This window comes from Bos javanicus, chromosome 22 (genome assembly GCF_032452875.1).
Source record: "Bos javanicus breed banteng chromosome 22, ARS-OSU_banteng_1.0, whole genome shotgun sequence".
NCBI classification, from domain to species: Eukaryota; Metazoa; Chordata; class Mammalia; order Artiodactyla; family Bovidae; genus Bos; species Bos javanicus.
In genome coordinates this window covers 49,612,495-49,640,368 of record NC_083889.1, presented here as the reverse complement: position 1 = coordinate 49,640,368, position 27,874 = coordinate 49,612,495, and the positions used below count along the sequence as shown (strand labels likewise).

At 39.6% G+C, this 27,874-nt stretch overlaps 1 protein-coding gene across 12 annotated transcripts in view; it reads left to right on the top strand.

Moving 5' to 3' along the window:
* The window catches only part of DOCK3 (dedicator of cytokinesis 3), a 304,579-nt gene that overhangs the window by 103,059 nt on the left and 173,646 nt on the right, over positions 1-27,874 (top strand). For all 12 annotated transcript variants that reach the window (XM_061397473.1, XM_061397477.1, XM_061397469.1 and 9 more), the window contains exon 6: positions 18,091-18,239. In XM_061397473.1, the coding sequence (XP_061253457.1) occupies positions 18,091-18,239 (149 nt within the window). The remainder of the gene's footprint in view (positions 1-18,090; positions 18,240-27,874) is intronic.

Sequence of the window (27,874 nt, the reverse complement as noted above, 5' to 3'; positions counted from 1 at the left end):
CTGCAAAGAATATAATCAGTCTGATTTCGGTGTTGACCATCTGGCGATGTCCATGTGTAGAGTCTTCTCTTGTGTTGTTGGAAGAAGGTATTTGCTATGACCAGTGCGTTCTCTTGGCAAAACTCTATTAGCCTTTGCCCTCCTGCATTCTGTATTCCAAGGCCAAATTTGCCTGTTACTCCAGGTGTTTCTTGACTTCCTACTTTTGCATTCCAGTCCCCTATAATGAAAAGGACATCTTTTTTGGGTGTTAGTTCTAAAATGTCTTGGAGGTCTTCACAGAACCATTCAACTTCAGCTTCTTCAGCATTACTGGTTGGGGCATAGGCTTGGATTACTGTGATATTGAATGGTTTGCCTTGGAAACGAACAGAGATCATTCTATCATTTTTGAGACTGCATCTAAGTACTGCATTTCAGACTCTTTTGTTGACCATTAGGGCTACTCCATTTCTTCTGAGGGATTCCTGCCCACAGTAGTAGATATAATGGTCATCTGAGTTAAATTCACCCATTCCAGTCCATTGTAGTTCCCTGATTCCTAGAATGTCAACGTTCACTCTTGCCATCTCCTGTTTGACCACTTCCAATTTGCTTTGATTCATGGACCTAACATTCCAGGTTCCTATGCAATATTGCTCTTTACAGCATCAGACCTTGCTTCTATTACCAGTCACATCCACAACTGGGTATTGTTTTTGCTTTGGCTCCATCCCTTCATTCTTTCTGGAGTTATTTCTCCACTGATCTCCAGTAGCATATTGGGCACCTACCGACCTGGGGAGTTCCTCTTTCAGTGTCCTATCATTTTGCCTTTTCATACTGTTCATTGGGTTGTCAAGGCAAGAATACTGAAGTGGTTTGCCATTCCCTTCTCCAGTGGACCACATTCTGTCAGACCTCTCCACCATGACCCGCCTCTCTTGGGTGGCCCCCACGGCATGGCTTAGTTCCATTGAGTTAGACAAGGTTGTGGTCCATGTGATTAGATTGACTAGTTTTCTGTGATTATGGTTTCAGTGTGTCTGCTCTCTCATGTCCTCTCAGCACACCTACTGTCTTACTTGGGTTTCTTTTACCTTGAACATGGGGTATCTCTTGACGGCTGCTCCAGCAAAGCGCAGCCGCTGCTCCTTACCTTGGATGAGGGGTATCTCCTCACTGCCGCCCCTCCTGACCTTGAACGTGGAGTAGCTCCTCTCGGTGCTCCTGTGCCTGCACAGCCACCGCTGCTTGGACGTGGGGTTGCTCCTCTCAGCCACCGCCCCTGACCTCGAGCATGGGGTAGCTTCTCCGGCAGCCGCCCCTGACCTCAGACATGGGGTAGCTCCTCCTGGCCGCCGCCCCTGGTCTCTAGTGTAGGGTACCTCCTCCCAGCCCTCGCCCCTGACCTCAGACGTGGGGTAGCTTCTCTCGGCCGCTCCTGCACCGTTGCAGCCTGGCACTCTCAGCCGCCGCCCTTTTTCCAGTAGTCATGTATGGATGTGAGAGTTGAACAGTAAAGAAGGTTGAGCACTGAAGAATTGTTGCTTTTGAATTGTGGTGCTGGAGAAGACTCTTGAGAGTCCCTTGGATAGCAGGGAGATCAAACCAGTCAATCCTGAAGGGAATCAACCCTGAATATTCATTGGAAGGACTGATGCTGAAGCTCCAATACTCTGGCCACCTGATGCAGAGAACTGACTCACTGGAGAAGACCCTGATGCTGGGAAAGATAGAAGGCAGGAGAAGGGGTTGGCAGAGGACCAGATGGTTACATAGTATCACCAGCTCGGTGGACATGAATTTGAGGAAAGTCCAGGAGGTAGTGGAGAACAGAGGAGCCTCGTGGGCTGCAGTCCACGCGCTTGCAAAGAGTCGGACACACTTAGCAACTAAACAACGACAACTTGGTAGGAGATAAGTGACTTTTTCCTACCTGCCAAAACCGTGAGCTCTCTGAAGTGTTTCAGCAAAGCACTTACAGCAAGCTGATGGAGGGGTATGGTTATTTGTTGCACACTTCTTGGTGCTGGAATCCTTTGTTCTTGCCACTGTCCACGTAGGTCAGGTCAGATGTTTCTGTAAACATCCAGCAAAACAACTGCGATTCTCTGTTCTGCAACTTTTTATCTGTATGTGAATAGACTATTAAAGACCAGCACCCTAAGAATAGGCTGTCCAATATATTTCAGGCTGTAGGCAGCATTATTTTATAAAAGGTACTGAGCAAGCATGACCTAAGCACAGGCATCTAATATGGAGTCAGATTTGTTCTTCCCTTTTACAACATTAAATCAGTAAAAGAAGGTAAAAATGAAGTTATCATCCCCAAGAAGTTTTGAAATAAATTTTCCCTTTGGGAGTTAGTAAAAAAGGTAATAAATAATTGTTCATAGTATAGTTGCAGTTACCTTAGAAAAGGAATGTAGCCTACTGGACTTTTTAGGAACCAGTATGAATTTATCTAAAGAAAAGTGTGTTAGCCAAAAGAGTGATTTGTAAATGATGGAAACATAGAAAAAAGGAGAACCACAGAGTCAGATGTTAGTACTGCACATCCAGATCCTTGAGGGGAAAAAGGGAGTGTTGTTAGGCTGGCCCTGCCCTTTCCTTCCTTGGGGCACATCCCTCCTGGTTTGCTGGTGTGTCTATGTGGTGGGTGGGCAAGCTTCCAGGATTTGGGCAGGAAAGAACTGATTTTTCAAGACTCAACTATGATATAAAGTGGATTGAGCCAGAAAGGAGTAAAAACCAAATAGTGCAGCATAAATCACAATTCAGATGGAGCCAGTGGACATTTCATAAAGCCCAGTCTATAGAAGAAGTGGCGTTTATACAGCAGAGAGAGACCTGGTTTCACTACATTGTGCAGATGCGTGCATCAGACCATCTGACTGTCCTCTCAATATCCTTTGATGATTCATATGACACCTCCATTTTGCCTTGTTAGAGTTCACTGCAAGTGTGTGACCTTCTGATGTTTTGATTCTTTCTTAAGTGTTGGTAAGGCCAGTGCCAATATCAGGCCCTTTTACTATTTTTCGTTGTAGAGTGACAAATTGACATATTGTTTTGTTTATTATATTTTCTTTTGGAGCTCAAGGGAGGATTGAGATATTTATACTCCTTTGTTCATGGCACACTATAATCATCAGTACAGTTAAGACTCCTCTCTTCCCTTATTTTTCCCCTTATTCTCTTTCTCTTGTTCCCAGTTTTGCCTTCAACTTCCTGCTGTTAGAAATACTACTGTGATAAATAAACATCTATAAATTCTCTCAGGGACCTATGTGAGGATATCTCTGGGAGTGGGGTTGCTACATTGCAGAATATACACCTGTTTAATTTTATTAGACTACTCTCCCAAATTGCTGACTGGGTTGTACGTTCATGATTTTTTAATAATTCTGTTAGATATAAAAGTGGCATCTTATTTCATTTTCCTTTGCTGATTTTTTTAAACTAGCAGCATTGATAACCATTGCTTAGTGTATTTCTTTTTAGGATTTCCCTTTTTGTTAATTATTATTCATATCATTCACTTGGGATTTTTCTTTTTCCTGTTGATTTGTAGAAGTTCCTTATACTTTTTACATCTTCTTTTTTTGATGAAGTAGAGTTGACTTATTAGTTTCAAGTGAACAACACAGTGGCTGAGTGTTTTTATAGATTGTACTCCATTTAAAGTTATTATAAAATATTGGCTAGGGCTTCCCTGGTGGCTCAGTCGTAAAGAAACCCACTGCCAATGCAAGAGGTTTGATCCCTGATCCAGGAAGATCCCACATGCCTCGGAGCAACTAAGCTTGTGCACCACAACTACTGAGCCTTTGTTCCTAGAGCCTGTGCTCTACAAGAGAAGCACCGCAGTGAGAAGCACCGCAAACTGGAAAGTAACTGTTGCTCGCCACAGCGAGATAAAAGCCTGCTCAGTAGTGCTGCTGCTGCTGAGTCGCTTCAGTCGTGTCCTACTTTGTGTGACCCCATAGACGGCAGCCCACCAGGCTCCCCAGTCCCTGCGATTCTCCAGGCAAGAACACTGGAGTGGGTTGCCATTTCCTTCTTCAGTGCATGAAAGTGAAAAGTGAAAGTGAAGTCGCTAAGTTGTGTCCGACTTTTAGCGACCCCATGGACTGCAGCCCACCAGGCTCCTCCGTCCATGGGATTTTCCAGGCAAGAGTACTGGAGTGGGGGGCCATTGCCTTCTCTGGCTCAGCAATGAAGACCCAGCCAAAAATGAATTCATAAGTAAATAAATAAAATTTTTAAATGTTTTAAAAATAATTGGCTATATTCCTCATGTTGTACAATATATCCTTGTAGCTTACTTATTTAGTAAATAGTAGTTTGTACCCCTTAATTCCCTACCCTTATCTTGCTCCTCCCAGTTCCCCCTACATAGTATTTACCATTCATTTCTCCTTTGTATTTGTGATTCTTGTTATTGTTTTGATATATTCATTTGTTTATTTTTTTGATTCCACATGTAAGTGATATCATACAGTATTTGTTTTTCTCTGACTTATATCATGAAGGATAATACACTCCATATCCATCCATGTTGTCACAAATGGCAAATTTTCATTTTTTATGGGCAAGTAATATTCCATTGTATATACACCATATCTATCCCTTCGTCTGTTAGTGGACGCTTAGGTTGCTTCCATATCCTGGATATTGAAAATTATGCTGCTGTGAACATTGGGATGCATGTATCTTTCTTGAATTAGTGTTTTCTCCTTGAATATATACCCAGTAGTGGAATTGCTCGGTTATGTGGTAGTTTTATTTTTAGTTTTTTTTTAATTTTTATTTTATTTTTAAACTTTACATAATTGTATTAGTTTTGCCAAATATCAAAATGAATCCATCACAGGTATACATGTGCTTCCCATCCTGAACCCGCCTCCCTCCTCCCTCCCCATACCATCCCTCTGGGTTGTCCCAGTGCACCAGCCCCAAGCATCCAGTATCGTGCATTGAACCTGGACTGGCATCTCGTTTCATGCATGATAGTTTACATGTTTCAATGCCATTCTCCCAAATCTTCCCACCCTCTCCCTATCCCACAGAGTCCATAAGACTGTTCCATACATCAGTGTCTCTTTTGCTGTCTCGTACACAGGGTTATTGTTATCATCTTTCTAAATTCCATATATATGCGTTAGTATACTGTATTGGTGTTTTTCCTTTTGGCTTACTTCACTCTGTATAATAGGCTCCAGTTTCATCCACCTCATTAGAACTGATTCAAATGAATTCTTTTTAATGGCTGAGTAATACTCCATTGTGTATATGTACCACAGCTTTCTTATCCATTCATCTGCTGATGGACATCTAGGTTGCTTCCATGTCCTGGCTATTATAAACAGTGCTGTGATGAACACTGGGGTACACGTGTCTCTTTTCCCTTCTGGTTTCCTCAGTGTGTATGCCCAGCAGTGGGATTGCTGGATCATAAGGCAGTTCTATTTCCAGTTTTTTAAGGAATCTCCACACTGTTCTCCATAGTGGCTGTACTAGTTTGCATTCCCACCAACAGTGTAAGAGAGTTCCCTTTTCTCCACACCCTCTCCAACATTTATTATTTGTAGACTTTTGGATCGCAGCCGTTCTGACTGGTGTGAAATGGGACCTCATAGTGGTCTTGATTTGCATTTCTCTGATAATGAGTGATGTTGAGCATCTTTTCATGTGTTTGTTAGCCATCTGTATGTCTTCTTTGGAGAAATGTCTATTTAGTTCTTTAGCCCATTTTTTGATTGGGTCATTTATTTTTCTGGAGTTGAGCTGTAGGAGTTGCTTGTATATTTTTGAGATTAGTTGTTTGTCAGTTGCTTCATTTGCTATTATTTTCTCCCATTCTGAAGGCTGTCTTTTCACCTTGCTAATAGTTTCCTTTGATGTGCAGAAGCTTTTAAGGTTAATTAGGTCCCATTTGTTTATTTTTGTTTTTATTTCCGATATTCTGGGAGGTGGGTCATAGAGGATCCTGCTGTGATGTATGTCAGAGAGTGTTTTGCCTATGTTCTCCTCTAGGAGTTTTATAGTTTCTGGTCTTACGTTTAGATCTTTAATCCATTTTAAGTTTATTTTTAGTTTTTTGAGGTACCTGCACACCATTTTCCATAGTGACTACACTATGTAAACTGTTACATTCCCACCAGTGTACTAGGGTTCTCTCCCCTTCGTACTTTTTCTTCAGCATTTATCATTTGTAGACTTTTTGGTGATTAGCCTTTCTGACTGGTTGTGGTGGTTACCATGCAAAATAAATAAACAGCCTACACAACACAGTAGCATAAAAGCAAACAACCCAATTAAAAAATGGTCAGAAGACCTGAACAGACGTTCTTCCAGAGAAGATATATAGGCACATGAAAAGATGCTGAACATCACTGTTTGAGAAATGCAAATCAAAACGACAGTGAGATACACCTCACAGCTCTCAGAATGACTGTCATCAAAAAGAACACAAATGTTGGTGAGGATATGTTTTAAAATTTATTTTTAATTGGAGGATAACTGCTTTACAGTATTGTGTTGGTTTCTGCCATCTGGTACATCAGCATGAACCAGCCATAGGTATGCATGTGTCCCCTCCCTCGTGAACCTCCCTCACACCTCCCACCCCTTCCCACCCCTGTAGGTTGTCACGAAGCACCAGGTTTGAGCACCCTGGGTCATCCAGCCAATTCCCACTGGCAAAAAGTGAGGATACTTTTTAAGGGATAATATACATAGGTAGTTAAAACATGAAAGAGCAAAAGGGTAGAAATCAAGACCATGTTTACTAGTAGAAGATTGAAAAGGATTGTTATTAGGCACGTGCACATAGTGAGACTCAGAGGTTAGGGCCGGATGTGGTACACTGGCAGGGCTGCTGTGAGCAGTTTGGAAGCCCATGTGCGTGACTCGGTGATGTTTGGTAGCCAGGTTTGTAGAAGAGTGTCTACTGGAGGGAGGGCAAAGAATATATTATGGTAAAAGCTGTACTTAAGAGAACTTACTAGATTTCAGGCACAGTTAACTCCTAAAATAATCCTAGATAGATGCTCTTTTTGTTGTTGTTACTGGGTGAGGCAACCACACTCACACAGAGATTAGTAAATTTGCCCAAGGCACAGCAGTTCACAGAGTTAAGACAGAAAACTAAGTCTAAATTCTGACTCTAGAGCCAGTACCCTTATCCACTATGCTGTATTGTCTTTACTTCAAAGAACTATGAGACCCCAGAGCAAGGGTAGGTCATAGGAAGGCAGGAAATGGTCTGGGTAAATTACACAGATTGAGTGTTTTTAATGGTGATAAACATAAATTGTAAGATAGTGTTCTGAAGTAATTTGTGTTTTTGTTTGAAGTTCCCAGCTGTTTTGTTGGTTTCAGTAGGTAAGAGAGAATCGGTAGGTAAGACTGGAGCAGACAGGGGCAGAATTTGGCACAGCAGAATCCCTTAATGCCCTTGGAATTTTGACCTTGCCTGAAAGTACTGTTCATGCAGCATCTCTAGATAACTTGGATGCAAATGTGTGCCTTCTGCCTTTTCCATTCTTTGCTGAAGCTGGTTGCTTCATAGTCTGAAGGGGCTTGTTTGGCAGGGTAGCTGCTATCATTTCTGCCCTGTATATACTGTCACCAGATGTGGAAGCCGTGAACTGACAGATGCTATGCTGTAGTCAAGAGACAAAGCTTTCTCCAGGGCGTTTTTCTGCTGTGGAATGTGTTTCATTTTTCATTCACTCTGGGAATGAGACATATAAATGATGTAGCTTTTGTGTTGATTCTGGCAGGGAATCACTGCACTTGTGCAGGTTTGGCTGCTTTCATTTGTTAATATTTAAAGTAATAAACAGCAATGAAAGCTGAATTGAGACTCTGTTTAACTTTGTGACCCAGAGAAACACACTTAGGGTAGGGGAGGCTTTTAATGGTAAGGGTTATTTAATTTCATTTTTAAAGATAATCAAATATGTTTATATGAATTTTGAAAAAATATATTAAAAATAACCAGGCCTTTAGTGAAAAATAGTAGTTTTTGGCCTTATCTCTTCCCATTCCTTTTTTTTTTAAATTTTATTTTATTTTTAAACTTTACAATATTATATTAGTTTTGCCAAATATCGAAATGAATCCGCCACAGGTATACCCGCGTTCCCCATCCTGAACCCTCCTCCCTCCTCCCTCCCCTACCCTCCCTCTGGGTCCTCCCAGTGTACCAGGCCCAAGCATCCAGTACTGTGTATCGAACCTGGACTGGCGACTCGTTTCATACATGATAATATACATGTTTCAATGCTGTTCTCCCAAATCTCCCCACCCTCTCCCTCTCCCACAGAGTCCATGATTGCCATTCCATACTTAAGTTTTTAAGTTCTTTTAACTATTTCTTCTTTTATTTCATATTTCTAAATATTCTTTTAACATATATTTTTATTTTTCTATTTAGATGTTATTTAATGATTTCTTACTATAGAAGATAAGAATTAATCTTTGAATGATTTTCTCCATACACATATGCTGTTCCCATCCTCTAGCACTTCCGAAATAGTTATATCACCTTTTTTTTTTCGTTAAGTCAGTATGTAGCTGTAACTATGTCTGTGTAACTTCTTTCACCTCTGAGCCATACAGCAAATTAAAGTTACATTTCCTTTCTTGTGTAAATTTGTTTTTTTTTTAATATTAATAATTGTTGCTTTTTGTTTTGTTTCATGTGTTTTCCTCCTAGTCTTCTGGCAGAAATGAAGATCTCCTTTGAATATGTTCAGATACTTTAGGGTGTTTTTTTTTAGTTTAATTTTTTTCCCCAGTGACAACCTATATGGAGCCCTCCAGCCTCCTGTGTTAATCTGGCCTGAGGATTTCTTTGCCCTTCTCCCATGTTCCTTTGTCTCCTGCATTAAACCAATCTCACTTTGATTCCTGCTTTACTTCCTCATTTGATGAATTACTTTCTCTATAACTTCCTGAGAAAAGTGTGTAGGAGAATATTTTTTGAGATTTTGCATACTTGAAATGTCTTTAGACCACCCTTACCTTGATTGATGGTTCGGCTTGATATAAAATTCTTGATTACAAATAATGAGCAGAAGTTTTAAAGTATTACTTTATTACTTTCTAGCTTCCAGTCTTGTTACTGAGAAGTCCAGTGTCATTCTAGTTCCTGAGTCTTTTATTGACAGTTGTTTTCCATGAAAGATTTTAGGATCATCTCTTTGTCCCCAGTGGTCTGCAGTTTTACAGTGATATGTCTTAGTTGTATTTTTCCATTGATTATGCCAGCTATGCAATGAGTTCTCTCATTCTAGAAACTAGTTTACTTCAGTTCTGGATTATTGTATTGTACAATACAATATTGTACAATAATTATTGTATTACTTCTTTGGCAGTATCTTTCTGTTTATATAACTTTTCTCCTAGAAATTCTTTTATTAGAATTGGACATCCTAGAATGATTCACTAGTTTTCTTATATTTTCTCACTCATTTATCCATTGTATTATGTTTTTTGTATTACTCTGTGTCAGAATTCCTCAAAGTTTTAGTCTGTCATTATTACTTAATTTTGTTTTAAATTACAGCTATCCTCTTTCTACCTGCTGCAAGCTTTTGAGGCTCTAGATCTTTTTCTCCTGTTTTGTTATCTCCTGTTCTTTTTTCAAGGGTATACTATAATCATTGTGCTTTCTAGAATGTTGATTATTGTTTCTTTGAAATGTTATTTTATTCCTGGAATGCTTTCTTTGTTATATTAATATATTGTTTTTCCCATTAATATTTAAGAATGATGCATCAACATTTTGACAGAAATTAAAGGAGTAAATAAAGCCACCTCAGTTCAGTTCAGTCGCTCAGTCATGTCCGAGTCTTTGCAACCCCATGAACTGCAGCACGCCAGGCCTCCCTGTCCATCACCAATTCCCGGAATTCACTCAGACTCATGTGCATCAAGTTGGTGATGCCATCCAGCCATCTCATCCTCTCTTGTCCCCTTCTCCTCTTGCCCCCAATCCCTCCCATCATCAGAGTCTTTTCCAATGAGTCAACTCTTCGCATGAGGTGGCCAAAGTATTGGAGTTTCAGCCTCAGCATCAGTCCTTCCAATGAACACCCAGGACTGGTATCCTTTAGGATGGACTGGTTGGATCTCCTTGCAGTCCAAGGAACTCGCAAGAGTCTTCTCCAATACCACAGTTCAAAAGCATCAATTCTTCAGCGCTCAGCTTTCTTCACAGTCCAACTCTCACATCCATACATGACCACTGGAAGAACCATAGCCTTGACTAGATGGACCTTTGTTGGCAAAGTAATGTCTCTGCTTTTGAATATGCTATCTAGGTTGGTCATAACTTTCCTTCCACGGAGTAAGCGTCTTTTAATTTCATGGCTGCAGTCACCATCTGCAGTGGTTTTGGAGCCCCCCAAAATAAAGTCTGACACTGTTTCCACTGTTTCCCCATCTATTTCCCATGAAGTGATGGGACCAGATGCCATGATCTTTGTCTTCTGAATGTTGAGCTTTAAGCCAACTGTTTCACTCTCCTCTTTCACTTTCATCAAGAGGCTGTTTAGTTCCTCTTCACTTTCTGCCATAAGAGTGGTGTCATCTGCATATCGGAGGTTATTGATATTTCTCCCATATATGTAAATAAAAGAATGTTTGAAAGTAAGAGATGAAATGGAGAGAGGTCTGGGAATCTTCCCTTAACCACTTAAACTTGAGGTGCAGTGTTTACTTTCTATTAAATTGATTTTGACCTAAAGTTTTTAGCACTTATGGCAGCCCCTTTATTCTCTTTGACAAGAGTGGTACTTTTGATGCAATTTTTAAGTTAGATTTTTATAGTCCTATTCAGATCAGATTAGATCAGATCAGTCGCTCAGTCGTGTCCGACTGCTTGCGACTCCATGAATCGCAGCACACCAGACCTCCCTGTCCATCACCAACTCCCAGAGTTCACTCAGACTCACGTCCATCGAGTCAGTGATGCCATCCAGACATCTCATCCTCTGTCATCCCCTTCTCCTCCTGCCTCCAATCCCTCCCAGCATCAGAGTCTTTTCCAATGAGTCAGCTCTTTGCATGAGGTGGCCAAAGTACTGGAGTTTCAGCTTCAGCATCATTCCTTCCAAAGAAATCCCAGGGCTGATCTCCTTCAGAATGGACTGGTTGGATCTCCTTGCAGTCCAAGGGACTCTCAAGAGTCTTCTCCAACACCACAGTTCAAAAGCATCAATTCTTCGTCTTTAGTGTATGTTAAACAATCTGTGCATATATAGCTATAAAATAAAGTTAGCTTGGTTTGTGATGGATACTCTACAGCTTTGCTCATTTACTGACTTAGAGACATTATTGCAGCAATTTTTTTCCTTCAACACTGAGTTACTAGCAGTTTAATAAAAATAATTTTTAAATCAGGAGTATTTCTGCAGAGCTCCAAAAATTCTTTCACAATGATAAGGTAAATTCTACCTGCTTGTGCTTGCACAGTAGTTAAATTATTCTAAATGTATGGTTTTTGCTGGCTCTTCAGTGTACTTTCCAAACATTCTGTGACCATTCTTGACAAATATTAGAGCTTTTGCAGAGGGTACATATGTTACTAAGATTTCTTTTCTTCTCCTTAAAAAGAACTTTTTTTCTTCTTTTGTTTTAGCAAAGATAGTAACTAGGGATGATTGTGCAGGAAGGCTAAATTTTATTGCCAATCTTATTACAGGCATACCTGGTTTAATTGTGCTTTGCTTTATTGTGCTTCATGGATACAGTGTTTTGGTTTTCTTTTTTCTTTTTTTTGCAAATTGAAGTCTGTGGCAACCTTGTGCAGAGCAAGTCTGTTGGTGCCATTTTCCCCACAGCATTTGCTCACTTCATGTCTCTGTGTCTCATTTTGGTAATTCTTTTAATATTTCAAACTTTTTCATTATAATATTTGTTATGGTGATCTGTGATCAGTAATCTTTGTTATCATACTCCTCTTCCTCCTCACAAAAGGCTCAGATGATGGTTAGCATTTTTTAACAATAAGATATTTTAAATTGAAATGTATACATTGTTTCTTTAGACATTATTGCTATTGCACATTTAATAGACTACAGTTTAGTGTAAACCTGGACATGGAACAACAGACTGGTTCCAAATAGGAAAAGGAGTACGTCAAGGCTGTATATTGTCACCGTGCTTATTTAACTTATATGCAGAGTACATCATGAGAAACGCTGGGCTGGAAGAAGCACAAGCTGGAATCAAGATTTCCGGGAGAAATATGAATAACCTCCGATATGCAGATGACACCACCCTTATGGCAGAAAGTGAAGAGGAACTAAACAGCCTCTTGATGAAAGTGAAAGAGGAGAGTGAAACAGTTGGCTTAAAGCTCAACATTCAGAAGACAAAGATCATGGCATCTGGTCCCATCACTTCATGGGAAATAGATGGGGAGACAGTGGAAACAGTGTCAGACTTTATTTTTGGGGGCTCCAAAATCACTGCAGATGGTGACTGCAGCCATGAAATTAAAAGACGCTTACTCCTTGGAAAGAAAGTTATGACTAACCTAGATAGCATATTGAAAAGCAGAGACATTACTTTGCCAACAAAGGTCCGTGTAGTCAAGGCTTTGGTTTTTCCAGTAGTCATGTGTGGATGTGAGAGTTGGGACTGTGAAGAAAGCTGAGTGCCAAAGAATTGATGCTTTTGAACTATGGTGTTGGAGAAGACTCTTGAGAGTCCCTTGGACTGCAAGGAGATCCAACCAGTCCATTCTGAAGGAGATCAGCCCTGGGATTTCTTTGGAAGGAATGATGCTAAAGCTGAAACTCCAATACTTTGGCCACCTCATGCGAAGAGTTGACTCATTGGAAAAGACTGATGCTGGGAGGGATTGGGGACAGGAGGAGAAGGGGACGATAGAGGATGAGATGGCTGGATGGCATCACTGACTCGATGGACGTGAGTCTGAGTGAACTCCGGGAGTTGGTGATGGACAGGGAGGCCTGGCGTGCTGCGATTCATGGGGTCACAAAGAGTTGGACACTGAGCTGCTGAACTGAACTGAACTTTTATGTGCACTGGGAAGCCAAAAGATCTGTGTGACTCTCTTTATGTTCATATTCACTTTATTGTGGTGATCTGGAACCAAGCTCACAATATCTATGGTGTATCCCTTATATACTGTTAGTTTGGTCTACTGAGGAGCAGGTTTCTCAGAAGAAAAGAATTTTTCGGCCTGAATGGGATATTTAGCTGTCCTGTGTCATCAAGTGCTCGCAGGTAAATTGTGTGCTCTTGAGTCAGTCTCCCAGATTGTTCACGTTGAATGATGTGTGTTCTCTTCTGCTAGGTACTGTGTGGTGTCTGAGCAGTGCTGGTGGAGCCTCTAGTGTTAGGACCTCTGGTCACAGAGGCCATTAGGTTGGCCTGGAAAAAGAAGTTAGCACCACATTGATTATAATAATAGGGCTGCTTTCTGATTGTATGATCTGTTTCTTTCTTATTGCAGATTAGTATTCCCAGCTTTATATAATTAGAAACAGTAACTGATTTTTCTATTGGAAAAAAATACCGTACAGTTGTGCTGGTTTATCTACATAACAAACTACTCCAAAGCTTAGTGGCTTAAAACAATGATTTACTATATTTCATTCTCTGGATATAGTGAGGTCAGCTGGGCAGTTTCACGTAGGGTTTATCATTCTGTTGTAGTCACATGTTGATAGAAGCTGTACTCTTCGGAAGGTGTGGCTTGGCTAGGTGTGGCATCTGACATAGCTCATGCCCACAGCTGAGATGGCTTAATGGAATGTCTCCTTGTGACCTCTCCACATAGCTTGGGCGTTTCACAGCATGGCAGCTGGATTCTGAGAGGCAACCTCCCAAGAACATGTATTCCAAGAGACAGGAAACAGAAGCTGCCAGACTAGTTAAGGGCTGTGTCTAGAACTAGCCTACTCACTGCTGTCCCCGCTCACCACTGGATTGGTCAGAGCAGTCTTAGGGCCTGGCCAGATTTAAGGATGTAAAGAAATAGGCTCCAGGGACTTCTCTGGCGGTGCAATGGTTAGGACTCCATGCTTTCACTCGGTGGCTCAGGTTCAATCCCTGACCGGGGAATGAAGATCCTCCTAGCTGCAAGGCAGAGCCAAAAATGGAAAAGGAAAGAAAGAAAGAAATGTGCTCCAGTTCATTCTAGGGGAGTGTCAGATTCATATTTTTGCAGAAGAGCACTTGGGATGGGAGGTATTATTGTCATCTTTGGAAAATACAATCTATTAGAAACTCTTGATTTAAAAAAATAAATAACCATGTAATGCCTTAAAAGAATGTATTAGTATATTCTTGCATTAATAGTATATGTATGTGTGTGTGCATATTTGTTATATGGATATTGTATGTATGTGTATGTGAGTATATATTATGTGTGTGCATGTATATATGCATACACATGTATATGAAGTGAAGTGAAATTGCTCAGTTGTGTCCAACTTTGTGACCCCAGGGACTGTAGCCAACCGGGCTCCTCCATCCATGGGATTTTCCAGGCAAGAATACTGGAGTGAGTTGCCATTTCCTTCTCCAGGGGAACTTCCCAACCCAGGGATCGAACCCAGGTCTCCCGCATTGTAGGCAGATGCTTTACTGTCTGAGCCACAAAGGAAGCCCCCTCAGACGTATATATGTGGTGTTTCAGTATCAATATACCTCATTATATGTGATTTATAATAAACGCAAAACTGCACTTTTAGTTAGTGTTCACAAAGTCAAAACCATCTAACAGTTGAGCTATCTTTCCCCTGACAGTTTGTTACCACTCTCTATGAAACTTTTTTTTAAGATCTTTTCTTCTGTTCTCAAACCTCTAACACCCACTCCCACTGTACTCACTCTCAGCTGGTGACTTTGCTTTTTATTTCCTTGAGAATAAAACATCCAAAGGGAAAATTTAGTTCTGTCACCAAATCTCCTGAGTACTGGTGTCATTACTCAGTTGTGTGCCTTTTGTTTCTGTGACAATGGAATATCCTGCATAAGCAAAACCTCCTCTTTTAACCTGGGACCCATCTCTTCTTGACAACTTAAGGATTTAACACCTGCATCATCAAATTTTCCCCTTTACCAGATTATTCCCTTCGGCATACAAATAGCCTAAAATTGTGTTTTGTTTTTAAAAATCCTGCCTGGTGGCTCAGATGGTAAAGAATCTGCCTGCAATGTGAGAGACCTGGGTTCGATCCCTGGGTTGGGAAGATCCCCTGAAGGAGGAAATGGCAACGCACTCCAATATTCTTGCCTGGAAAATTCCATGGACAGAGGAGCCTGGTGGGTTACACTCCATGGGTTCGCAAAGAGTTGGACATGACCGAGTGACTAACTCTTTGCTAATAGCACAACGCTGCTTTGCTACTCTGTTTCTCTGCTTCCAGTTAGTGAGAGTTCTACAGAAGTGTTGTCTGTGCTCTGTCTGTTCCATCCTTTCCCATTAATCTTGAGATCACTCTGGCCATCCCATCAGTGGCCACCACAGTGCCAAGAACAGTGGCCAGTTCTCAGTCTATGTTTTATGTAACCTCTCAGTACATTTAACAAAGTCTTTTAACTCCTGTTTTCTATACTCTTGCTTTTCCTCTCACCTCACTGCTTGCTTCTTAGTTTCCTTTGCTAGATTCTCCTCACTTTTCTGACCTCTAAGTGTTGAAACTCAGTGTCAAACTTAGCATGTCCAAATTGAGCCTTGTTTGCCTCTTCTAGGCCTGCTTCTCGGTCTAGGAAAAAGAATGGTCCTTGACTCCATTCATATCTCACATCCAATCGATCATCAGATATGGACAGCTCTAACTGCAAAACATGTCAACGTTCCAAACTCTGAAATGTTTACCTTTACCATTCTTACCTTTGTCCTGTCAGCCATCATCTTGTGGATTGTTGCAATAAATAGTTTCCTATCTGGAACCCCCACTATCTTTTTGCACAGAGCACTCAAAGCAATGCTTTCAGGACTTGTGTCATATCACATTACATTTCTGCTCCAAATCTCCAGAGGCTTCCAGTTTTGCTAGGAATAAAAGCTAAAGCCCTTAACATAATTAACAAAGACCCAGCCTAATCTGGTCCCATGTTGCCTCTCACTGCATGATCACTACTTTCCCCCTTGTTCACTTTGCTTCAGGTGCGCTGATCTGTTTATTCTCTGCGGATATGCCAAGTCTACTTCCACATTGAGGCATTTGCTCTTGCTGTTTCTCATGTCTGAAAATTGCCCGTTTTCCTAAATGCTGTCACCATATTTCATTCAGGTTTCTACTTAAAGTTCAGCTCTCAAAGAAGCCTTTTCCTGACTATTCTACCTGAAGCAGTACCTTCTTTTGTTCCCCAGCCAACCGACCCTTGGTCACCCATTGTTCCTGTTCTGCTTTAATTTTTCTTCTTAGAATTATGTATTTGTATATGAGATATTATGTATATCTCACCACCATTATGTATTTGCCTATGTGGTCTGTCTCTGCCCACTAGAATGAAAGCACCATGAGTGTAGGGACTTAGGATCACAACAAAGTGATAGCTCTCAGCAGGTGCTCCATAAGTGTTTGTTAACTGAGTGAATGAATACATGCTTATATGTCTCTATAGTGGATTGTTGCATATGGCTTGATGGGCAAGTATTAATCCTAACTTCCTATTTTAAGTTTAGACAGGTGGCCCTGATTGGTCAAAAAGAAATGCATGTGCTGGAAGAAAACAGCACATTGCCACTGTTGCTTCAAGCTCTCAGTTTTGCAGATGCAATTTGCTTAGGCTTTGTTGCTTTTGAGCTAGCGAAAATTTGGGTCCTGTCTGTCAGCCAGCATTGTGTACCATCAAGGTGCTTAACTTTTCTTCATATGTTCATTGAGTAAAGAAAGAACAGCTTGATGGAGTTAGAGTGGGTGATTACTAAGGTCTTCTATTAATAGTTAAAAATAATTTCTCTTTAAAATGGACCTTTATAAATCTGATGCTCCATTAGATGATTTCTGAGTAGCATGTTGTTCCAAACATTGTAATCATAAGATCAGGGCTACTTAAAAACCTTAGCTGATTCTACAGATTTTTAATTTACTTTCTATAACTTTAATTATAAGTTTATTTATAGCCAGCTTATTTTGAATCCAGCTTATTTTGGCAAGTGTCTCTTTAGGGGAAATCCCAGATAGAGACTTTACTAATACTATGGTAAAGATTGATCTGTCCTTAAAAGTGTTCTTTTGGACTAGTTACATTTGAGGAATTTTAATTATCATATAAAATTGTGCTTCTGTATAATAGAAACAGGAATCAAAAATTCCAAAATCAAGATTTCACTTCTGAGCAAATAGAACTTTAGTTTTTAAACCTGTGTACTTAAATGATTCTTTTTGATAAACATCTGTGTACTGTCGTAGCATTTACAGTTTTTACTTGTAAGGTTAAAAGCACTGTGATGTCCATAATTAAGTTCATTAAGATGTTTCCACTTAACTCTTATAAAGGTGAGACTTTTTATTGAACTGAAAAGAGTAGAAATCTGTGACACTGGGGACACATACTGTTTTCAAAAGCTAATTAAAACTAGATGAGGCCTGGAAACCTGGAATGAATCTCACTCCAGAGACTGTAACTTTATGTTGGAGCAGTTCCTTCAAAATAGGGCAAGTGATTCTCTCCCTCCCTCCCGCAACTTCAGTATCCTTCTGGAGAAACCAGAGGTGTTGCTGGATGGTTGAAATCTTCCTTGTAACATACAGAGTAACTTCTGTCAGTGAAAACCTCTCTAGGCTTCTTTGTTTCTTTTTTTTGTGATTGAGTTTAGTAACTTACTGGAAAATTAATAGTCCAGGATAGAGTAAACAAATGGCATTTTACATGAGCCAGGTCAATTATGTTGTTAGATATCACTTTATAGAGATTTTTAGACAGTAGGAACTAAAGACATTGTTTTAAGATTCTTAAATAAGCTTCTCTTTACATTGCCTTTTTATTTTTTTAGAGGTTCAGAGAAATGAGCACTTTTCATAGTTTAACTGTTTCTCTTTTTTTTCATTCCCTTTCCATACCCCTTTTTTATTTCACCCAACACCAAAAATGCCCTTTCAGAAACATAAAGTAGATCTTTTCTACAAGCTGCGCCATGTGATGAATGAACTTATTGACCTTCGAAGGCAGCTCCTGTCTGGTCACCTGACTCAGGATCAGGTGCGGGAGGTTAAGCGGCACATCACCGTGCGCCTGGACTGGGGCAATGAGTAAGTATGAATACCATTCGGGTATCTCTCAGTTTCATTTATGATAACTCAGTCCTTACGAAGTTTGTACCTGATCAAAGCTTATCTTTAGGAATGAAAAGACATGGTTGTATTCTCTACTAAGCTTTGATCATTTTATAATGAGTAGTTGTTTCTTGTACTTTATAGCAAAGGATATTCACTGGTTGGTTCTACTCACTGAAACTCTGTCAGTCTCTATTTTCAGCCTCTATTTTTACTTCCAGAAAATTAAATAATTGGACTGCATTAGCCTCTGGGCTTTCTTCCAGCTCAAATTCCTTGGTCGTAGACCTCAGTAATCAGAATACTGTTTTGTTTCATCCTTTAGTATCTTTTAATTTCTTGTGAATTTAGTGTCCTTTACATCTTACAGTCATATAATGAATCTGAGTAAGCATATACTACAAATGGAAACTGTCTACATCTATACTTCAGAATATTCTTAACTAATTTATCATTCAGAAATAGTCCTGTATTTATGCAGTGGGTATGCTTATTTACTATTGCCATACAAGTAAAATTATAAGACTTTGACATGGGAAGCTAGAGTAGATAGTACTCAAGTTTTATTTCCTCCAGACTTAATAATTGATATAATTCTCAAATGCTTTTGTCGTATTTTCTTAAAATCGGGCCCATTGAACTTTGAAGTGACTAGATTGCTTCCTATTTAAGATATACAGATACCTGAAAGTATATTTTAGAACAAGTGTTTAGCTCCTCTCCTCCTCAAGACATGATTGAAATGATAAAAAAAAAATAAAAGGAATGGGAGAAGCTCAGCAATAAATGGGAAATATGAGCCCATTTCTAGAAGCTAAAAAATAGATGGAGGATTAGTGACAGAAGAAGCCTATAATATGGAGGAAAACTTAGTTAATGAAGGAGCTGGTCTACCTTGCAGCTGCTAGAATCATGAAAGAAAGAGAGTGTGTATGGGGAGGGAGGAGGGAGGAGGGTTCAGGATGGGGAACACATGTATACCTGTGGCAGATTCATTTTGATATATGGCAAAACCAATACAATATTGTAAAGTTAAATAAAATTTAAAAAAATAAAAATAAAAGGAAAAAAAATAATAAAAGGAAGAGAGAGAAAAAAAAGTATGTAAAGTAATAGTTCACCGCCATGAGTGGAAAGCCTGGCAGCCAGCTGTTTCCCCTTTAGATGAACGAAGACCAACTGCCTAGTGGGAAACTGGGCAACAAAAGTTTGAACTGGGACTTTATTGGAAAGCCTTCCATTGTGAGGCATTTAAGGGTTTCAGAGTATAATGACCAGATCCCTTCTACCTACCAGAAAGAGAAACTTGCTAGACATTCACCCATGTATAAAATCTCTGCATGTCTCTAGTGCCTTTTCAGAGAAGGCAATGGCAACACACTCCAGTACTCTTGCCTGGAAAATCCCATGAACAGAGGAGCCTGGTAGGCTGCAGTCCATGGGGTCGCTAAGAGTCGGACACGACTGAACGTCTTCACTTTCACTTTTCACTTTCATGCATTGGAGAAGGAAATGGCAACCCACAGTGTTCTTGCCTGGAGAATCCCAGGGACCGGGGGAGCCTTGTGGGCTTCCAACTATGGGATCACACAGAGTCGGACACCACTGAAGCAACTTAGCAGCAGCAGCAGCAGTGCCTTTTAAATTTGAATGGACAATCGAGTATTACCAGGTATTTGAAGAAATACTTTCACAGGGAAAAAAGGGAGATGAATAAAATATCTGGCCTGAGAGAGAGCTTGGGATTAGCAAAGAACGTTAAAAATTCCTGAGTATCCTCAAAGAGAATCAAGAAGATTCATTATGTATTATAAAATGCTATGAAAAAGGAAGAGAGAGTAGGACTTCAAAAAAGAATTCAGGAAGAGAACAGGAAGATAAGATTTTTTCCTTTATTCCCAGAATACTGAAATATCTTTTTTTTTAAATTTTATTTTATTTTTAAAATTTACAATATTGTATTAGTTTGGCCAAATATCAAAATGAATCCACCACAAGTATACCCGCGTTCCCCATCCTGAACCCACCTCCCTCCTCCCTCCCCTACCCTCCCTCTGGGTCGTCCCAGTGCACCAGCCCCAAGCATCCAGTACCGTGCATCGAACCTGGACTGGCGACTCGTTTCATACATGATATTATACATGTTTCAATGCTTCAAATATCTTTTTTTAAACAAGTTTATTAACATTAGCTTCCCTGGTGGCTTCCCTGGTGACTCAGATGGTAAAGAATCTGCTTGCAATGCAGGATAGGATAGGATAGGACAATCGCTCAGTCGTGTCCGACTCTTTGCGACCATGTGGACTGTAGCCCACCAGACTCCTCCGTCCATGGGATTCTCCAGGCAAGAATACTGGAGTGGGTTGCCATTTCCATCTCCAGAGGATCTTCCCGACCCAGGGATCGAACCCAAGTCTCCCGCATTGCAGGCAGACGCTTTAACCTCTGAACCACCAGGGGTTCAATCCCTGGGTCAGGAAGATCCCCTGGAGAAGGGAATGGCCACTCACTCCAGTATTCTTGTCTAGAGAATTCCATGGACAGAGGAGCCTGGTGGGCTGCAGTTCATGGGGTCACAAAAAGTCGCACATGACTAAGCAACTAACACACATTAACATTAGCAGTTTTATTCACATACAGATCCCCAATTTTTTATTTTTTAATTTTAATTTATTTATTTTTAATTGGAGGATAATTGCTTTACAATATTATGTTGGTTTCTGCCATACATCAACATGAGTTAGCCGTAGATACATATGTGTCCCCTCCCTCTTCAACCTCCCTCCCACCTCCTGCCCCATCCTACTCTTGTAGGTTGTCACAGTGCACCAGATTTGAGCTCCCTGCATCATATAGCAAATTTCCACTGGCTGTCTAGTTTTACATATGGTAATGTGCATGTTTCAGTGCTACTCTCTCAGTTCGTCCGCCCTCTCCTCCCATCTCTACCCATGTCCACAAGTCTGTTCTCTACGTCTGTGTCTCTGTTGCTGCCCTGTAGTTAGATTCCTCAGTGCCATCTTTCCAGATTCCATATGTATGCATTAATATATGATATTTGTCTTTCTCTTTCTGACTTACTTCACTCTGTATAATAGGCTCTAGGTTCATCCACCTCATTAGAACTGACTCAGATGGGTTCTTTTTTATGGCTAAGTACAGATCACCAATTTAAATCAGACAGTTTAATGATTTTTAGTATATTCACAGACTTAATACAACCATCACCAGAATCAATTTTATCACCCCTAAAATAGCTGTGATATTTTTAGTTATCATCTCCCTCATCTGTCTCTAAAGATTTGCCTATTCTGGACATTTAATATAAATGGAATCATATAATTGGTCTTTTATAACTGGCTTAATGTGCCCCGCTGTGGGTTTTGGTTTTTCTTCTCCCATTTATTATACTAGGTGTTTGATGGGCTTTTCCAGTCCTAAGTCACCTGGTCTTTGGCTCTGGGAAATTCTCTTCTATCATTTTTTCAGAATTTCCTCTTTATTGCCTTTGTTCTTTTCCTGGAAATACAACATCTAGATGTTGGATCGCCTAGACTGAATCTCTGTTTACTCTTTCCTCAACCATTTCCTAGCTTTTTGTTTTATTTTCCTAGAGATAACAATAATAATTTTAGTTATTTGTGACCTTTTGAAGTGACAGTATCCTGTCCTTATTTGTTTCATTAAATTATAGCCTCTCTTGACTGTTAACAGGATTGCTTGGCACACATCACAGATTCCTTGTATGATATAACGTGGATTCAGATGTACCATAAATCAGACAGTATTCTCTAAATCTAATTTTGGGCAATAAAAATCTTAGCAAATGTAATGTGCATAGCTGGTGATCTTGTCTCCTCTGCTCAAGACAGTAGAATATATATAAAATGGTATCATTGTATTTATTTTAAACCATCAATAATAGTAGTAATTTGCAAACACATCATCCCTATGTGCCAAGCAAATTGTTAGTCTTGAACTGATGGTAATAACAGTTACATAAATCCTGTGTTGCAGTTTCACTGCACTATACATATCAGTAAATGAACAAGAGAAATATTTTAGAAATATCAATACCTCTTTATGATGAAAGTTACAAAACAGACCAGTTATATTTTGCAATCAAATCTTAAAACTTAAAGATAATACCTTGGAAACAAGTTCAAATTATATTTCAAAAAGAGAACACTGAAGTATCTATCAGTGAAGTACAGAGCTATTCCACCTTCATTAATAACTTTTTCTCAGCAAAGTAGGAACATGCTTGTGTGTGTGTGTGTTTGGGGAGGTGTTTATATGTTCATTTTAATAAACAAAAACCAGGAATGTAGTTCTATCCCCCTACACTTTTTAACTTTCTCCCTCCTTTCTCCTATAATCCTCCTCTCCAGGTGTTTCTGTATCTTCTTCCCTCCTTTCTCCCTCCCCTTCCACTTCTTTCTTTCCCTAGTTTTTCATTCTGTTTTCCCCTCTACCCCTGGTGGAAAATACAGTCACTTAAAAAAACTCAAATGAGAACTTTGTAGGTCTACTGTTATTAAAGGAAAAAGACAAACTGATGGGACTATTCTCTCTGGTTCTCACTTGAACTAAATAATCCTTGTAAAAATATTCCTTCTTAATTTGAAAGAAGAGATGGTGTACTGCAAAATGAAGTCATTCCATACCATTAAGTTAACTAAAGGAGACTGTTCCATGCAACAGCTGAGCACCGATAACTATATCCGTTGTTCACCTTTTATGCCCTCATAGCTCTACGCTTCTTGTTCCACTAACACTTAAAAATACCATAAAATATTGAAGCTTAGCATATGTTGGCATGTTGTGAGTGCACAATCAATATTTTCTGAATGTATTTTTACATTGTAATTGATATAATGAAGTATTAACCATATATAATTTTAAACTTTGTAACTTTTTCTTTAGACTCTTAGACCTTATAGCTCTGCCTTTTCAGAAGCTCTTAATAACAGCTATTAATAGTTTCTTGAGTACATCAACCTGTATCACTGTGGCAAGTACCTGGTCTAACTCGTATGCATGGTTATAATGAAATGCTATTATATTCTTCCAAGACAAGAGCTCTGTTTTACCCTGTGAGGAAAGTAAGGCTCAGAAGCACTTTTTTGTTGCGTAGTGAGTGGTAGAGCTGGTGTTTGTACCCAGAACTGACACCAAAGCCCATATAGTTTATGCAGGGCCTTACCATGATTATTTTTAAGTGTGACTCTTAAAACCAGGAAAATTATTGTCAGTATCTCTAGTCTGTGGGTTATTTGATCTTTGTTTTGTTATCTATACTGTATGCCCATAATATATATATGCTTTAACATGAGTTTGAACTTCCCAGGATAAAAACTAAACTGGTACTATCGTCAATATTTTATTCAGAGTTTAAATTAAATGCAGAGCTCTCCACATTTACATAATAGCCATTTTAATTTTATTCCCTGAGATTAGGCATTATTATTTATTTGGCTGAAAATTTGAAGATTCCAACACTAAATTTACATGGCTTATACTTGTTGGCCTCATCACCTATGTGCACACTCATTCTATAAGTGAAAATTATTAAAATTGTATTAGGTACCAATCAGCATTTATAATATTATGTCCTAAAATACAGGAAGGGTATTAAAACAAGGCTGTATTCAAATTAACTAGCCATCATCTTTACTAAAGTCTTCTATTCAAAGAATAAGTCAGTTAATTACATCTTCTCCAAGGGAATTTTAAAATAATTCGTCTAGCAATGTAATTTTAACATGTTAATTTAATATTTTTGACACCTTCCATAAAGATATTGAGAAAAATTTCTTCTCAGTCTCTAATATCATCACCACAGTAAATACAGCATAGCTGAGTTAAAGTTACATTAACCCAGGACTGCTGACACAGCCTAATTAATCTTTGCCTTAGAAAAATACCTATTCTAAGAGTAAGAAATATTTTACTCTTAGAATAATTTATGGGATTTTTGTATTTCTTTTTTAGGTATAAAGTAAGACGAATAAAATGTGAACATTTATAAGCTTTTGTTGAATTAGAATGATGTTTCTATAGATTTCAGGTATCAAATGAGAAAATTGGTTATCTTTTTATTGTGAAGTGTCATCATTTGAGACAAATCACCAATAAATGTATACTTTATAGTTATTTTGTTCTGTCTGTCTCTTCCTCTCTATCATATTACTAGGTTTCTTACAGAAAAACCCAAATGAACTTTTTGGCCAATCTAATATTTCCCTCCCTTGCCTCTCTTTTGCACCTTCTCTTAGGTTTTTAAAGATCTCAACCCACCCATATCTCTTTCTTCCCACTTAGTTTATGTTTTTCGCCAAGGGAATTGCTCTTGGAGGAAGCAGCACAAGCAATAATTTGGGTTGTACTATGTGAAAAATACAGCCACTCCCGAGTTTCCTCTGAGTAGATTCTTAGCTAGGACTCGGATAGGTTTATGGTTTAGTACTTTCTCTTTGGGCTTCCCTGATAGTTCAGTTGGTAAAGAATCCGCCTGCAATGCAGGAGACCCTGGTTTGATTCCTGGGTTGGGAAGATCCCCTAGAGAAGGGATAGGCTACTCACTCTAGTATTTTGGGGCTTCCCTTGTGGCTCAGCTGGTAAAGAATCTGCCTGCAATGTGGGAGACCTGGGTTCAGTCCCTGGGTTGGGAAGATCTCCTTGAGAAGGGAACAGCTACCCACTCCAGTATTCTGGCCTAGAAAATACCATGGACTACAGTCCATGGGGTCACAAAAAGTCGGACATGACTGAGCAACTTTCACTTTCACTTTCTCTTTAAGGGCATAGTGATATTTTCCAGCTTCAGGACATCTGAAATTAGTAGAAGCTTCCAATGCCTTCTTGGAGTTCTAATATAAGATGTTGTGCCCATCATCATTCAGTAGCTTGTCATACTTAAGTCTGAGATAACCGTGTTTAAAGTATGTATGTGTCAAAACTCTTCTGTCAAGTTATCATGTTCAAATAATTACGTTATACACACACGCTCATACTTATTCTTTGTGCATCTGTTCTGCTCATCAGCATACCCTGCACTTACCACAGTACCTGCATTTGATAGGCACTACGTGAAAATACCTAAGTAGCAGGGTAGGTTTTCCTTATGCCTGTTGGCTGCTCATTCATCAGTGTATGTTTTTTTTCCTTTCTGGACTGATGTATTGACACAAAATTATTCTTCAGACTATTTTGATCAAATTGATTATAGTCACTGATAGCCACTAGTATTTAACTTCATTGTTGTTATTAATAGTGGAAAGGTGACAGGTATAGTGGAAATATCATGGGTTCAGAGTAAGACAGACCTAGCTTGAGACAGGCTCAACTGTACTTCCTTAATGGGCTCCGTAGTAGCCTGGGCTTTGGTTTACTCAGTTATAAGATGGGTTTAAAACTGTGTACTTCTCATAGTTCCTAGAGGGGATATACATAAAATCCTATGTAAAATGCCTATTCCGAGTAAATGTTCAGTAAAAGGTAGCTATTATTAGTTACATGTTACATTTTATTATTATGTAAATATAAGTATACCATGCTTTCATTTGTTACGTATATATGCTCCTTTTAAATATTAGAAAAGGTCACTGCCCACAGAAAATCTTAGTATCTCTAGCTTTTCTCAATTGATTCTGTGGAAGAACTATAAGGTTTGTGCAAAAGTAATTACAGTTTTGGACCATGAATTTTAAATCATTATAACTAGGCTCAAACACATCTTTGTTAATCAAAATAGGAATCATTACAATCAACACATTCTTGCCAATGAGAAATAAGGTAGCTTATTCCTGTAGTGTAAAAATCCATGCTTTGGGATTCAGTGAACTCTTGGAAAGCATTTTCTTCATCATGATGGTTATGGAAGCATTTTCCCTGAAAAAGTTGTCAAGATGCTTGAAGGAAGCAGTAGTCAATTGGTGAGATGTCAGGTGAATATGGCAGATGAAGCAAAACTTCATTCAACTTTTGAAGCATTGGTTGTATGACATGTGGTCGGGCATTGTTATGGAGAAGAATTGGGCCCTTTCTGTTAACCAACTCCTGGCTGTAGCCATTGTGATTTTCAATGCTTTCATCAATTTGCTGAGCATATTTCTCAGATATAATGGTTTCCCCAGCATTCAGAAAGCAGTAATGGATCAGACTAGCTAACAGTGACCATGACTATGACCGTGAGTAGTGGATCAGACCACCAAACAGTGACCATGACCTTTTTTGATGCAAGTTAGGCTTTGGGAAGTGCTTTGGAGCTTCTTCTCAGTCCAGCAAGTGAGCTAGTCATCAATGGTTGTTGTATAAAATCCACTTTTCATCACAAGTCACAATCTGATCAAGAAATGGTTTGTTTTTGTTGCCTAGAAAAAGAGAAGTTCAGTTCAGTCACTCAGTCGTGTCCGACTCTTTGCGACCCCATGAACCACTGCACGCCAGGCCTCCCTATCCATCACCAGCTCCCAGAGTCCATCCAAACCCATGTCCATTGAGTCGGTGATGCCATCCAACCATCTCATCCCCTGTCCCCTTCTCCTCCTGCCCTCAATTTTCCCCAGCATCAGGGTCTTTTCAAATGAGTCAGCTCTTCGCATCAAGTGGCCCAAGTATTGGAGTTTCAGCTTCAGCATCAGTCCTTCCAATGAACACCCAGGACTGATCTCCTTTAGGATGGACTGGTTGGATCTCCTTGCAGTCCAAGGGACTCTCAAGAGTCTTCCCCAACACCACAGTTCAAAAGCATCAATTCTTCGGTGTTCAGCTTTCTTTATAGTCCAACTCTCATATCCATACATGACCACTGGAAAAACCATAGCCTTGACTAGATGGACCTTTGTTGACAAAGTAATGTCTCTGCTTTTTAATATGCTGTCTAGGTTGGTCTTAACTTTCCTTCCAAGGAGTAAGTGTCTTTTAATTTCATGGCTGCAGTCACCATCTGCAGTGATTTTGGAGCCCCAAAAATAAAGTCTGACACTGTTTCCACTGTTTCCCCATCTATTTCCCATGAAGTGATGGGACTGGATGCCATGATCTTAGCTTTCTGAACATTGAGCTTTAAGCCAACTGTTTCACTCTCCTCTTTCACTTTCATCAAGAGGCTCTTTAGTTCTTCTTTACTTTCTGCCATCAGGGTGGTGTCACCTGCATATCTGAGGTTATTGATATTTCTCCTGGCAATCTAGACTCCAGCTTGTGCTTCCTCCAGCCCAGCGTTTCTCATGATGTACTCTGCATATAAGTTAAATAAGCACGGTGACAATATACAGCCTTGATGTACTCCTTTTCCTATTTGGAACCAGTCTGTTGTTCCATGTCCAGTTCTAAGTGTTGCTTCCTGACCTGCATACAGGTTTCTCAAGAGGCAGGTCAGGTGGTTTGGTATCCCCATCTCTTTCAAAATTTTCCAGTTTATTGTGATCCACACAGAATAAGAGAAGATGATACTTCAAAACAATGATTTTTTAAAAAATTTTAGTTAGCTCATGAGGCACCCACTTACCAAGCTTTTTCACCTTTCCAATTATCTTCAAATGCTAAGGCTTCCCTGATAGCTCAGTTGATAAAGAATCCACCTGCAATGCAGGAGACCCCAGTTT